The sequence below is a fragment of the Rhodamnia argentea genome, chromosome 7 (genome assembly GCF_020921035.1).
Source record: "Rhodamnia argentea isolate NSW1041297 chromosome 7, ASM2092103v1, whole genome shotgun sequence".
Classification (NCBI taxonomy): domain Eukaryota; kingdom Viridiplantae; phylum Streptophyta; class Magnoliopsida; order Myrtales; family Myrtaceae; genus Rhodamnia; species Rhodamnia argentea.
The window spans coordinates 13,815,455-13,831,150 of NC_063156.1; the positions used below are offsets into that span (position 1 = coordinate 13,815,455).

General features: G+C 38.6%; 1 protein-coding gene across 1 annotated transcript; it reads right to left on the reverse strand.

Annotated features, from left to right (window-relative positions):
• Positions 1 to 235: 235 nt before the first annotated feature.
• Positions 236 to 3,572, reverse strand: LOC115726975 (IQ domain-containing protein IQM3-like). The gene is made up of 9 exons (XM_030657078.2): positions 3,149 to 3,572; positions 2,912 to 3,026; positions 2,573 to 2,638; positions 2,365 to 2,453; positions 1,841 to 1,928; positions 1,600 to 1,746; positions 1,420 to 1,512; positions 893 to 994; positions 236 to 820 (listed from the first exon to the last, which is right to left on the reverse strand). Exons 1-9 carry the CDS (start codon positions 3,373 to 3,375, stop codon positions 314 to 316), a joined length of 1,434 nt encoding a protein of 477 aa, XP_030512938.1. The 5' UTR covers positions 3,376 to 3,572; the 3' UTR covers positions 236 to 313.
• Between the last annotated feature and the right edge of the window lie 12,124 nt (positions 3,573 to 15,696).

The following is a 15,696-nucleotide window of genomic DNA, read 5'->3' on the forward strand; positions in this document are numbered from 1 at the left end:
CATCCCTTTTCATAGCTGAAGAAAATGTACTAACCACACAGACGCTTGTGGTTAATTGCTTTGGCAAATGGATCACAAGCTACTACTCTCCAGTGTCGCTGGTCCATTTGATGAGAAGATGCAACCCACGTTTGCACATTACATCTATTAACAGCTTCATGTTTCACAAAGCTGAAAAAAAAAACAACACCAAAAGACAACAAGAGGGCACTGAGAATAATCAGATTATCATTACATCTATTAACAGCTTCATGTTTCACAAAGCTGAAAAAAAAAACAACACCAAAAGACAACAAGAGGGCACTGAGAATAATCAGATTATCGAAGTTGCTTGCAGCCCACTTTGGATACCTGATGCCGGAGAAGCCGTCATCATGAGAGTCGGAATGGGGTGGTTTGCCCTTGGAGTAGATGGATATGCAGGGGATAGTTTAACGAAATCCAATGCTTTTTCTCTAAGCTGAACAGGATAGTCGGCCACGCAGCCGATTCTAGGGCCGGCTCCCGTCGACCATTTACGGGAGAGCTGGTGTCCCAGTTGGTAAGATCTCGTCACGTTCTTTGAGTTGATTCTCTCCAGGATTGCATTCCTGGGCACTGGGGTCCCCGGGCTCTGAAGGCCGCCGGATAAGGTCCTTTGGCTACTGCTTTCTGCTTGAGGGGTCGCCTCTCGGGATGATTTGAAGAGAATAACCTTTTCTGCGTTGGTCGGAATTTCGATTGCTAGATGTTCTGGTTTGCGAGGGCCTTCATCCGAAACCTTTTCGACCCTTGATTTTGTGTCTTCATCAACTTCGGAATCTACATTTTCCTTTAAGACCTGTGGCCGATTGTGAAGATCAGAATGAGAAGTGCAAATGGACAAATTGATTGCTGGGCCAAGAATGTGCACCTGAACTTCATCTAAATTTACTCCCTTCTCTTCCAGGAAGGATAGAAACCGATTGAGGCTATCAGCGGTTGGTCGGTAGTGTCCACTGTGTGCAGAGATTGACTGAAAATTGTGCGAAGTGTAAGGATCAGATGCCATAACAGCAATCGTAACTCCTAAACTGCAAGTCATTGCACAATCATGCACATGCCTACTGCTCACAGGCTTGGAGCAACTTCTTCAATTGCCAAGAACTAGATCGAACAGCAAGCGATAGGATCGCCTTAACAAGAAATTGTTTACTATATGACCCATCTCTTTGTGCAAAAGTTTTAACTCCCACACCAACATGTCATGTACCAAATGCGCTTAAAGTGAACAACACAGGCAGGACGTAAACAAGAGTCTGACACCGGAGCAGGAAATTCAAATGCTTGCATGAATGGCAACCATATCAATCCATGAAGTGCGAGTATGAAAAAAATGGAACTTTCACATAAGCAATGGAATGGACACCATCATGATCAACTGGCTACACAGCTAATTACCTTGAGAATTCCTCGCTCGACCGTTAGCCTTCCCCCAGCCAATGCGGCTCCTCCGGCGAGAAAGCTGGAATGATGAAATTCTCCTTTCTTTTTCTGGACAGTTAGGAGTCCGGACTCAGCAACTGATAAAACACACAAAGAACTGCCTACGGTCAAACTCCTAGCGATACATATACATACCTCACCAGCATAAATTGTATGCGAGGGGCTCACCACAAATATCCATTTAGCACCTGGAGGTCCTTTGTTTGTGTCCAGGAATTGTCCACTCAGCCTATGTACAAATTTCCCTTTGGCAACGATGTATTCATACTCCTCTCGCTCTTGCTGAGCAAAGAAAGAGAAACAATATCATTAGCTGCGGATACGAATCGGAGGCAACGAATTCACCATTTCAGTGGTCCAATTATGAGTTTCATACAGGTCCTAGATACTTGATGCACTGCTGTCTAAGTTTGGATCTCGGACAGTCCTTGAGATCAAGATCCTTGCCTTCTCCGATATCCAACCTGAGGAGAGAAAATAAACAACTAAGCTTTGATGACAGAATGCTCGACATAATACGCCACCACATTCAATGCATTGAGGGGAAATAAGGAAATCAACGAAAAGGGCGATTGTAATCTTCAAGTTTAGTGATCACCGCTGGCTGTCTGTAATTTCATGCCAATGTGTTGCATAAACTTTTTCTGCTCTCTTATGAAAGTTCTCCAAGTCAAATTTTACTCGGTCTTCAATCGTGCTCCAATGCTAAATAACAAACTAAAGCAGCATTCCAAGAGAGTGTAGCAAAATCTAAAAACGCCGTGATGCTGTCGAGCAGCAGCCCACGAGATTATTATCAGAAATCGTCGGGCGGAGCTTTGCATAATCTCTGTAAAACTGCGCTTCTTCTTTTTTATCAAAACATCAAGAGGGACCCCAAAAGAGATCCGCTAAGCTCACCAGTAAAAGAATGGTTGACCGGCATCCGAATTACACCACACCTCGTAGTAAAAATGCAGATTATATCCGTAACGATGCCTCGGATCGATCTGTATCGACATGGGAACGGTAAATCATCATCTGATCTCGCAGCCCAACTGAAAAAATCAGAAATGAGGACATCCAAAATAACCAGTTGCAACAATTTTTGAGCTTAAAGAGTGATTACAGCTTCGACCCAATGCCGAAAAGCCAATTTCTGTGCTTTCGCGTCCGTGGACAAACCCTTCCCGACCTGCCCAAACAAGTTTCATCAAATTCACAGTACAACATTGTTCGTTCGTCAGTCCTACGACAAGAGAAAACAGTCAATAGATATAACGCGGGTCCTGAAAAGAACATAAAAAAAGAAAGAACTCGCAATAAAACGACAAGCACCAGATTAAGAAAAAAAGCAGACAAGAAACGACAAGCAACAGATTAAGAAGAAGGCAAAGAAGGAGAACTATGACCCGAGTGCGGCAATCGACAATTGTCTTCCACCCAACAAAAACCACAGTCCACACACCTTGGAAGCATTCAAGCATATCCGATTCCACCGGGAAGCGGCGGTTTCCGGTTTGGAGAAGTTGAAGAAGGACACGGTGCTGTAATTCAACCTCGCGTAGTCTATCGCTTGCCACCTGCAATATTGCGTGAATCGTTCTCACAATGTCGCAGGCCCTTAAATCTCCAGCAGCAAATCTTAACAATTACATGCAGAGGGGCTAACACGCATTAGAAAACAGAGTCCCGCGCGACCCACCAGAACTCCTCGGCGACGACGGCGGAATCCGCGAGCCAGCGCCGGGTGCGGTAGCTCCGGTACACCTTCTGCAGCTTCACGGCGGCCGTCGAGAGGCGCACCGTCGAGGAGCCTCGGTCGTTGTCAGGGCGGGGGGAGCTGATTCCCCCATCGCTTGGCTCGGTTGTCTCGGAGTCAGAGCTCCGGTGGTGGAACGGGAAACGGAGGTGCGAGGACGCACCGCCCATTTAGAGAGGGTAGGAGGAGAGAGGCGATGGTGAGCTGCGAAGGTCGTAGTTTCCGATGGTTCGCCTCTGAGCGTCGACGTGCATTGGAGAAAATCAAGAACCAGAGAGAGGGAGGGCGATGAACGGCTCCGATTCAAATGAAGGAACGTACAGGGTGAGTTGGAGAACAGAGCATCGATCGAGAGAGAGAGAAAAACAGAGAGAGACAGAGGGGTTATTGTCTTTTTATCTGCCGGAAGCCAATCAATTTACGCGGGCGTGGCACGCGCTCATGCCGAGAATAGAACTAGAAGGATGAATATACTCGCTCTAATTCCTCTATCCTCGTAACAAATTATTCCAACAAAACTTTGGGAAATGCAAATCGCATCCGGTATTAAAAAAAAAAAAATCTGAAATGCAACTTTGGTTGAATACAATGAATAGTGTTTGCCAAAAAAAAAGTGTGGCTGCGAATTTTTTTTTTTTTGTTGAAAAAATTCGAAAGCTTTGCCGACCGATGGAGGGCTCAAGTTGTCGACTAGGGTCACACAACCTGGCGAAGGTCGCCTAGGTTGCGCGACCTCAAGCCTCATCGCTGGGGGTCGCACGACCTAGGCGACAAGGCCTTGAGTCGTGCCACCCCGGCGGCCCTTCGTTGGTCCTTCATCAACCACCTTGGAGAAGAAATTTGACAATAACAATTTAGGTTTCACTATTAAAAAGGGGTGGAAATGAATTTTTAATACGGATTTGAGGACAAAATACGCAAATTGTTAATTTTCATTAATGGGGCCTTCAATTAGGGGTCATCATGGTATAGGTTGGCTTGGTTCCCTCAAGAATCGAAGACTAAACTAGTGGCCTCAGTTCTCAATTTTCGAAACTATGGACCGGACCAAACCAGTCGGTCCGATCCGATCCCGTCCCTAGGCAGTTCAGTGGAACCGGTAAAGATTGGAAAATGGCAATCGTAGTCCCAACTTGGACATTAACAAACAAATTTTCACAGGACTAAAAAAAAGTGTATAGAGACGCTAAAAATTTGATCATCCAAATTAATTAAAGGACTTAAAAATTTGTCCGTTGTCTTGAGACGCATTAGCATCCCCCAACGAACTACCCCGACGGTACTTATGGTTAAGTGAAAATGATTTATTAATTAACTTCCTAAGCATTCATAATGTGTATCAAAATCTTGAATGTTGCCGGAATACCCATTCTACATCGTCATTGATGAATGATGCCATTTTTATGTGCCGTGGTGTGACTTTATGTATGTATGTATGTATGTATGTTAGTTGAGATGCAAAGTTCAATCATGATGTGTGACATGATAATCATCACATGATGTATGACATGACATAACGATGAGTGACCCCACGTGGCAATAATTACATACAGCATGATATGACAAATTGGACATAAGACATGGCAATAGTTGTGTGCAGCATGAAATGGTAAACTAGATGCAAGATAATACGACGAGATGAATTGACATGATAATAATCATACGTGACGTATCATGGAAAATCTAATACAAGACATAACGGTGAATCGGGACGACAATTACGTGCCGCATGACATGGCAAACAGATGTCCGGCGGAGAATGTGAAGGCCGTGGCGGAGGAAGAGGCAGTATGGTTGGCTCGAGTTTCCCACGGCGAGAGAGAGAGAGATTTAAAGGATTTTATAGTATATATATATAGGTGAGATATTTTACTGTTAGATTTTTTCTGGTGTGTGATTTTTTATCTTAAGTGCACGAATAGGCCATCGGAGGATACCTCAAAATCTCCACCTGTCCAGCAGCAGTCAAGCCTTGCCCTTTTTTATTTTTATCTAATTCTATCCTATCATATTATACTATATAGGTCATATTACATGTGCTGTGTGTTGTACGTAGATTGCGAAATCCTGCTCCCTCCTCGCGCATATCATGGAACTAACTAGAAAATGAATGTTGTTGATCCGAGAATTGTATAATCATAAAAGGCAGACTGATTAATGACTTCAAAAGGATTTTTAGGCCAACATAAGGTCCATCCCTTATTTAGTTTGTCATGTCACAACTATAGAGAGAGCTTTTTCTGTCTTATTTATCTTACACTTTGCTTTTGCAAGACATTAAAACGTATATATATGACATTTTATGAGGAATCATATGTAACGAATGCACATAAACAAACCGACATAATGCATATCATTGTTTCTCAAGTGCACATAATGTAATCCTTAACACGTACATGGTTTATTATGTGATAGTGAATTTAACAATTACATGTGATTTAAAAGTCTTACGCTGAGTTCATTGAAAAAAAAAAAAATTTCAAACACGAACCCAAATACATATTTTGGCAATCCACTATAATTCTAGAATATGAGACCGTTGAAGCACCAAAGGTTAAGTGAATTCCCTTCAACCATCTCCCTTAGGGTTTCCTCTCTAAGCCACCGCCTTTTTTTTTTCCTTCTAAAGCGACTCCTCTCTCTCTCTCTCTCTATAGACTTCTTTGTTGATTTCGTGGACAACACGGGTCAACTTCTACACTGAAGTGAGCTTTGAAGATCAAACCGCGAGTGTCTCAAAAGAAACTGCTTTCTTCGGATCTATTCGCTCCCTCTAGTTTTAGATGCTTGCTCTAGATAATCGAGCGCTCCACAAGTCTCGAGGCACCTTTGCTGTTGCCTTTAGCAGTTGACTTATCAAAAAGTGTTTTTGTGAATAACTGGTATATCTTTTGCGGCCCTTTTATCCCGATCTAGAGCTATATCTAGATTTTAATACTCTTCTATTTCGATCTAAATATAGATCTGAGATTTACAATATTTTTTTTATGCTCTTTGAACATATTATGATGTTGTAGTCTCTATACGGTGATAGTGTTGTGGACGTTGAATGTAGGGGTGTACTGCCTTTTGGCAAAGCCGTAATCATTGGAGAGGGATTTTTCGACGTGTGCTCATGATTGATGATAATGCGAGATTCGATGATCGGTCGCTATTGTATTTTGATGTTTTGATAGATTCGTCTTTATAGAATAAGCGAGTGTTTGCAGGTTGTATAAGTTGATTGCTTTACTTATTTTGTGGGATTTGCATCTTTATTTTAAAATTATGTACTTTTTTTTTATATGAAACGAAAATTTTCTTTCCAAGAAGAAGTTAACAACTTGAGTTTATAGACACAATAAATCGTTTCTACGACGGTGGCAAGTCCCATAATTTCTTTTAAGGATCTGATCCGAATATGACTTTGAAAGTTACCTCTCGGATTGTCATCTTACAGAAAGAACCAAATATTCTAACACGAGGAACGAGACTCATTACTAAAGACTAAAGAGGTTAAATTATGACCGACGGACTACTGTCCTGGCTTTTGCAGCTTTTAGTCGTACCTCGTGGACGAGACTTTTGACGTGAAAACTGCCATGCAACTACCAGTCAATTTGACTTTACTGGTTGACTATCATCATGCATTGTCTGCTTTTTAGGCTCCTCCTACTCCGCGAAAGATTAAAAAAAAAAAATAGAAAATATTTTCTTAAAAATAGTTATTTATATTGCTTAAAATAGCCAATTAAGTATGATTTCATTATCAACGGTAAATATTTTTCGTTCATTAATTTTTTGAACGATATAAGTGATCGTTTTATGAAGGATTTTGTCTGAATTATTTATTTTTTACGAAACAAACAAAGTCTTAAATCGTATCACATAAAATGTCTCGTGTAATTGTTACTTCCATATTCAATGCGATTTTTCCATTTTTGTAATTGTCCTATGTATATATATATATATATATATATATATATTGTCCTATGTATACACAGCAAGTTCTCACGGTGAGAGGACACTTATTGCAGATTAAGGCTGTATTTAGGCAATTTCTGAGTGCCACCTTTTGATATTGTTCATGGGAAGGACTTAGTTGTATTCTTTTGATAAAGATTTAGCATTTGATTGCACTAATTAAAAGATTTAGGAATCAATTATCTTTCGTATATAAGATTGAGAATTTTCAATACACTTTCCTTATGAAAAAACATTATACAAATGGAGACACCACATGTTAATAAGGTCGTATACACTGACCGAAAAATATAAAAAAAAAAAAATCATCTAGTTTTACTCCATGTCACTTTGCATTATCTAGTTTTCACTCTAAACTATGTTTGTCACCCGACTTTTAGATCACAATTTTGTTGTGTTGCCTCTTTTTCTGTTCTTGCTGAAGTTGCACGTGTTCAGAGAAATCTAATAAAGGAGGTTTGGTGTGATAATTTACAACTCATTTGCATTTAAGTATTTTTTAGTGAATGTGAGTTCAATTGAATATGTTGATGGATTCTAACTTGAACTCTCTCTTGATGATCTTTCCACATGAAGGCATTAGGTTTCTACCACGCGTCCCATTAAGTGGAATTAGAGCCAATGATTGAGTGATGGGCGCCTCCTAATGTGTACCGATAGTTGATTGATGGGCCATTCACGGTGTGTATCGGTGTTTGATGAATATAGCAAAAACGAATCACATAGTCAACATAGTTTTCAGGTATGTTGGCATTGCGTCTGTTGTGATGCCTCTCACATAACGACTTGGAGATATATGTCCAGGTATGCTTTTTAAAAAAGTACCTGAATTAAGAAGGAGCATGCCTAACTAGAGCTCACATATAATGGAGAGATTGTTTAGGGTGCAAGTAGAGTTGTGTTAGAAAAGTTTCATTTGTTATAGTGTGGAGTAATTGATATATATCAAAATTATTGGGAAAAGTGTCCAAAAAGTCTTAAACATTTTACATTGGTGCCAATTCAGTTATAAACCTTTCAATTATGCCAATTTAATCGTAAACCTTTTGTATTTATCCAATCGAGTTCATCCAGCCAATTTTGGCCAAAAATCACTAACGTGAACATTGTTAGTCCTACGAGGAATGACCGACGTTGACGTGGACATTTCTAGTATTATTTTTAAAAATTTTAAATTTTATTTTTTTTCTATCATTTTTTTCTTTTTTTCTTTGCTGGAGAGGGTCACAACCCTCACCGAATCTAGGTGAGCGCAACCTCATTCGTGGCCCGAGCGAGGTGGCCCTCACCCACCGGCAACACCACGGCCCTTGCTGGCAAAAAAAATTGAGAAAAATAATATTAAAAGTGTCCATGTAGGCGCCGATCACGTCACGTAGGACAATTTATGTCCACGTCGGCGATTTCCGGCTAAAATTGGCCGAATGGACTCAATTGGCACAAATACAAAAGTTTAGGGCTAAATTGATATGATTGAAAGGTTAGGGCTAAATTGATATCAATACAAAAGGTTTAAGACTTTTTAAATATTTTTCCCATAAATTATGGATAAATCACTTGCTAAAACTCTTTAGTGAATGTGAGTTAAACTTCTCGACAATGTCCTGACACACTCTCCCCAAAATAGGGTACACTTTGAACCCGTACTGCATGAACATACCTAACTAGGAGTTCCCCTTTGAGGTAGAGATCAATGACCTCCGATCAGAGGTGGTGACTTCCTTGAGTTCATTATTGGCGGGGAGACGACGACAATAGCGGCAATAGAGGAACAAACATCAAGGGCACCGCCATTAGTGGCATCGGTAGTGGTGTGAACGGCGGCTGCTGAAGGTGGCGGTTTGTGGAGGTGAGAGAAATTGAGGTATTTGTATACGGAGTTGGTGTGTGTCCGCTCATGAAATTTTTTCTTTGTGCTTTTTTGGATGGAGGTTTTTTTTTTTTTTCCTTTTAGTATTTATTTATTTATTTTTGCCCTAAGATGTGAGGTTACGACAAAAGATTCTACTTTTAGCCATGATTATAATTGAAAAAAATTCCAAATAAGGGCCCGAAGTCCTCTTGTTTTCTCAAATAAGGGCCTCAAGTGAACATTATTTTAAATAAGAGCCCGAAGTGGCATAATCTGTTTCAAATAAGGACCTGAAGTGGCCATATTATTTTAAAAAAGGGTTTGGCTTAAAGGGCATCTTTTATTTTTTGTTCATTTTTTCCTTCTTTTGATTTTTAAAATAAAAAAAAAGAAAAAGAAATAACCAGCTCTTGCCTGTGGCCGCTAGCCAACCGCCGGTGGGGGGTCGGCGGGGGCGGTGAAAGCCGGCGAGGCGCCGGCGACCCCGCCAATTAGAGGCGGGGTTGAGCCCTCTCCTAAATCTAGGTGGGGGCTAGCGACCCTCGCCTAGGTCGAGGCGGGGTTTGCCGGCCCTTGCCTTGGACCGGGCGGGGGTCGCCGGCCCTCGTCTAGATTCGGGAGAGGGCTCGAACCTCTCCCTGTTTTAGCAAGGGCCAACGGGTCGGGGGTCAGGTGGCGGCCACGGGCGGGAGGCCGGCCCTCTCGCCTATCTATGTTGTGTTTTTCTTTTTTTCTATTTTAAAATTTTTTTGTTAATTTTTGAGGAAATAAAAAAAGAAAGTCTAATAAAAAAGAAAAAAGCAAATAAGCAAAAAGACGAAAATGTCCCTAAAATTAGGCCCTTTTTTGAGATTTTATAACCACTTTAGGTCTTTATTTGAAATAATATTCACTTTAGACCATTATTTGAGAAAATGAGAGCACTTTAAGCCTTTATTTAAAATAGGGTTCACTTGGGGTCCTTATTTGAGAAAATGAGAAGGTTTCGAGCCCTTGTTTGAAATTTTCCCATTATAATCGTCAATATTTACTACCGATCATACAAGCGCCACTATAGGTAACATCGCGGAAAGTTTTAGCAATTATTCCAGTTGCTAGTAAAGCTTCTAACCATTATCGTGACCATCGCAATCGTTGCTAAATATCAAATAGGAGATATTTCATATGATGACATTTGCTATATCTCCACTAGATCTTGCCATACCAATTTTTTTTGTTAGTGCCCTCCTCGTCGTTGTTGTTACTTTTAAGTTCCATTTGTTTCGAGAAAAATAAAAAATTTAAAAAATATGTTTCAAAAAATAATCACTATGTCATTTAAAATAATTAGCCAATTGAAAAATATTTTCATTATCGATAATAATTTATGTTTAGACATTTTCATGAAGGATGAAAATTATTTTATTTATTCATTTTTATAAGCGATACGAGAAATCGGTTTCAAGAAAATATTTTTCAAACTTTTAATTTTCTGTGAAGCAAGAATGGCAGTAATATTAGTAGTAGCATTAGAAATAATAGTTACATATGATCAACAATGTGTACAAAAAACATGTATTACTTTAAGGGTTAATACCATGAAACTCCCCAAACCGGTATAATGTGATAAATTTACCCTAAACTACTTTTTTGACCACCAGAAACCTAAACCGGCATTTCTATGACAAATTTACTCCAAACTCGTATATTAGTGATAAATTTACCATCCATATTATATTTTACCATCAAATTATTGAGTTGGATGACATTTATCAATTGACGGGGTGTACCAATTTGAGATTTTTGCCCTCTATTTGTCACAAATATATCAATTTGGGGTTTTTCATGGTACTATCCGATTTAATGGAAACTAATAAAGGATAAATTTGTCATATAGTGTATCGGTTTGGAATTTTTTATGGTAAAAAAATTTAGCTTGGGTTAAATTTGTCACATGTGAACCAATTTGGAGTTTTTTGTGGTTAAAAAAATAGTTTGGAGTAAATTTGTTATATATGTACCAGTTTGGAGTTTTTTGTGGTAGAAAAATAGTTTGTGGTAAATTTATCACGGATGCACCAGTTTGGAGGATTTTTTTTTTTTGTATTAACCCTTACTTTAATATATCTATCAATTACTGGTAAAACCAAGTGAGGAAGAACTTCCAAACGCAACTAATCTGAAAAGAAAACAACAAAATCGATACTACCAAGTTCTAAACATTTGGTGATCGAATGCCAGAATAAATTTTCTATGCAGCGTTCTTGCAAAGACATCTAAAGCACTAAGAGAACCAGTCTGTAATCCTTCCAATTAGCCATCACGAGCATCGAGAATAGAATCCTCAATAAATATGCTTCCATAATTACATTGTGTCACCTGAAAGCAAGAAAATAGTTTAGTCTCATGCGAAAAACAGAAATTTCTCGTGGCTTCTTGTCTAATTAGTTCGCCTTCACCTCCCCCGACAAAAGGACACTTTAAGTGATAATATTTGTGTACGACACTCACTTTGATGCCAATATTTTTTTTTGTTTGATTACTCAAGTACCAATTTTTTTTTTTAAAAAACGGTTATTTAAATGTCAACTCCTTGAGATAGTCGGAATTTTTTGCCATTGACACTAAATTAATCATTTTTTCTCTGATTTATTACTAAAGTGATCGTTTTTTGGATCACTTAAGTGTCAATTTTTTTGAAAAATAATTATTTAAGTGCTAACTCCGGTGAGGTCATCGGAATTTCTCGCCGTTAGCACTAAAGTGATCGGTTTTTTCTCCGATCTAGCAATTAAGTGATTCTAAAAAAAATATTGACACCAAAGTGAGTGCCATATACAAATATTGACACTTGAGGTGTCTTTATGCCCATCCACCCTTGTTCTTGGCCATCTCTTTAGCAAAAGCTAGTAGAATCAAATGCATTGCATTTTGATTTTTTTTTTCTAGCAAAGAGGAAATTGTAGTTGGAATATTGTCAGAGAGGCCATGGCGTTGGAAATAAGTTCAAAACGAACGTGAAATCCCTTAAAATTATTTTGATTATTACAGAACCTTAGCAAAGCACTTGATAAGCGCTTTGAGTAAATGCAGAAGGAGTATCTCGGGTTAACACTCTCCATTTAACTTAGGTTAATCTCGACAAGAAGCAGATCTACACAAAAATAACCGTTCTTTAAAACACTTTAGTAGTGCTCCTAAGTCGAAACCAAAATAATGAATCAGACAAAGCACATGGAGCCATCTCCTTATTGGCAATAAAAAAGATGATTCATGTTTTAGTTGTTATGTTTTTATTTTTTATTTTTTTGTTTACTGGAGAAAGGAAATCATGTGGAGACAACATAACTTCGATAAAGTTTCGAGATCATAAGTGAAAAGAACCAATGGCTTTAAAGCGTGCAATCACTTTCCTTAAAGTACATTGCTCAGGTTAAGGCAAACTCACTTCTAGCATACAACAAAATCACCTAATCACAAGAGAAGCAAACACTTGTAAGCTCCTTTCGAACGTCTCTTGAATTTCATGAAAGTTTAAAGACGACAGGATTCAATGAAGAGAGATCGGGATGATTGTTTGTGATGTTGTATTACAGCATCTGCAAAACATTTATCTATTTCTTTTGTACTCATTTCATTTCGTACAAGAGACATCTCCTGAACGAAAGAAAATATATTTTCACTAAAAAGGATACCGCTCAAATGGAATTCTAGGTGTCATAACCCTTCGAGTGAAACTTTGAACTTTGAAGATGATATTGCTTGGACATCCGATATAGATGCCTGCTGTAAAAAATACAACCGAAGCTAATGAAATCATGCAATTAAATTAACACGAGAGAATGAAAATCACCAGAGAAATCAATAGAGGAACTATAAAGAGCTAGAGAGATTCACTTGGCTTGGTCCAAGTATCAACACCTATTCCATGGGGAGAGACGACTGCGAATAATTTAGAAATCAATTGGAGAATTGTAAAGTTACAATTGTTCTCATGCTTGAGTATTTTCCAACCCTAAATTACACACAAACCCATGATGTTTAACCTTACGTACTTGCTCGATAAATAAATTTTTGGGGATTACCTCACGACTTGAAACTCTCACGTGTTTGTAAAGGAAATGCCTCAATTGGATGTGGATGTGAACTTTTTGCACATCACCTTGTTCGACTTAGCTTCAGAGCTTCTCTTGCGCCGCTAATGAAATGGCGTTCTCTGTGCATTTTATGTAGAACTCCACTTGCGGCCTGAAGTTTAATAGAGATCAAGGTTTTCCATAGAGATCTGCTTGAGTTCTCACGCATGCATTTATTCACACGCGAGTTTACTCTTTTTCTTCCGACCAATCAACGAGAACCCAGAAAACTAAAATAAAGCTCGTTAAACCCGGAAATATATATTTTAACAGAAAAAAAACCTAATATATTTCTTTCAGGGTTTGACGAGCTTTTTACATATATAAAATCCTCTCTGAAGCTTTGGCCGATACAGCGGCGATATCCTTGTTACGGCAACAATCAGGAATTTCCTAAGCAACTTTGGAATGGATTTTGTTTAACGGTTCAAACTCGAGATATAATTTAACAATTCTCTACTTTGGCTCAGTATTTGCAATCAAGTCATAATGCTCATCATCCACATCGTCTGTCCTACACCTCGATGGGAGCTCATTCTTTACGGGCGTCAATTGAGCTCTAGCCAAGCTCAAGTTTCGCTGAAGGAACAGTCTTCGTCATCATGTGTTTTGTGTTGTGCGTTGTTGCAATTTTGTTTACAATAACCTTGCCCCTCGCCATGACATCTCGGATGAAACGATACCTCATGTCTATATGTACGTTTGCTCATGATAAAACAAATTATAAACTAGATATATCACACTTAGTTGTCGGTGTGTATAGTCCAACCCAATGTCCGAGGGCAAACCCTTTAGCCATATCGACTCTTTCTCTATAAAGGTCACCGCTGTGTGTATTTTTGCCTTAGTCAAAGATAAGGCAACATCATCATGTACATACGCCTTCCAATTGACTATACCGCCTACCATCGTAAATACGTACCCAGCTAAAGATCTACGCTCATCCAAGTCACCAGTGTGATCCAAGTCCACACAACTTGTTGCCTCACTGCTATTGTCGTCCCTTCAGTATAGTATTAAAATTTATGTTGTCCCCTTTAAAAATGTAAGGATCCACTTCTAGCTTCCCAATAAGCTTTGCTAGGATGCCTCATGTATGGCTAAATTGCTCACTTCTTGTGAAATGTCCACTTATGCCTTTGTTGTGTGAAGAAAATAAAAATACTTTCAGCCAAGTGCATATTATAGCATACATAATATTTTTCACTACACTAAAATAAGGAGCATTGGATATATGCTCCTCTTCTTTAGTTTGCAGTGATAACATGTCATAAAGTTCAAAGTGCTTGGCTAAAAGTGTCCTCATAGATTTCACTTACTGCATGTTAAAACATGTTCCAATCTTTTCAATATATTTCTTTTGAGTTAGATGCAAAACTCCTGCAACCCTATCACGCTAGACATCCATACCCGATATCTTCTTTATGGCACATATCTTTTATCTCAAATTTAGTACTCAACCACCGCTTCAACATATCAATATCAGACACTTCCTTAACGGCTATTAACATGTTATCGACACATAATAATAAGTTGGTCTTTACCTCTAATCTTCTAAGGTAAACATAGTAATTGAATTGACTTGTCGAATGGTAATGACTAACCATGAAAGCATCAAAATGCTTAAAACGCTGCCTAGGAGACTATTTTAACCCATTTAAACATTTTTTTTTTAGAAACATCGTTTTCACATGTAAGTGCTCTTGCTCGAAATCTTATGTAGCAACTAAGGCAAGTAATACTCAAATAAAATTACATCTTATCATAGGATATAACATCTTGTTATAGCCAATGACCTTCCGCTATGTGTACTATTTTGTAACAAGTTTTACCTTGTACCTCATTGCCTTTCGTTTGTGTTGGGGCTAACAATATAACCAATATGGGGTCAATAGGTTGTTTTAAAGAACTTTGAAAATATTTATGGAATAACAAGTTCAACTTTAAATAACGGGCCAAACATCTATAGAGATATTATAGAGATTAGGTCATCATATGTTTCAAATATTGTGGGAATATTGTGTGCTGAAGTGTAAAGAGAACACAAGAAAAACAGTAGGTGATATAAAAAGATCGGGTGAATGTTTCAAGAAACAATATCCGAACATGTATAATGCTGAATAAAAGATCAAGTAAAATGCAAGCACACAAAATATATAGTGGTTCAGCTTTATTCCCAAGCCTACATCCACTCTCAAGACTAACGACCACAACAAGGCCGGAATCCACTAGTAATCTTCAAGACAAGTTACAAACAGCAAGTACCGCTTTTTCAATAGATTACATTGTCATGACTCATGTACTGCTCTCACTATTGTACATTTGATCTTGCATACGATTACAGAATGAAAAGATCGATAGAAAAGATCTCTCAAGAGAACAAAGAAACGGGGACAAGGATGTAGCTCATAGCAAGTATTTTGGTTCTGTATTGTGTTCTCTAATATTTTGGCCTAGAAGGTCTTCCATTATATAGACAACTTCAATCTTCTCATTGAAAAGGCTTAAGAAGTCCAACTAGCCATTAGAGATCTATTGAAACTGCTGCAGCTTTTGTTTCT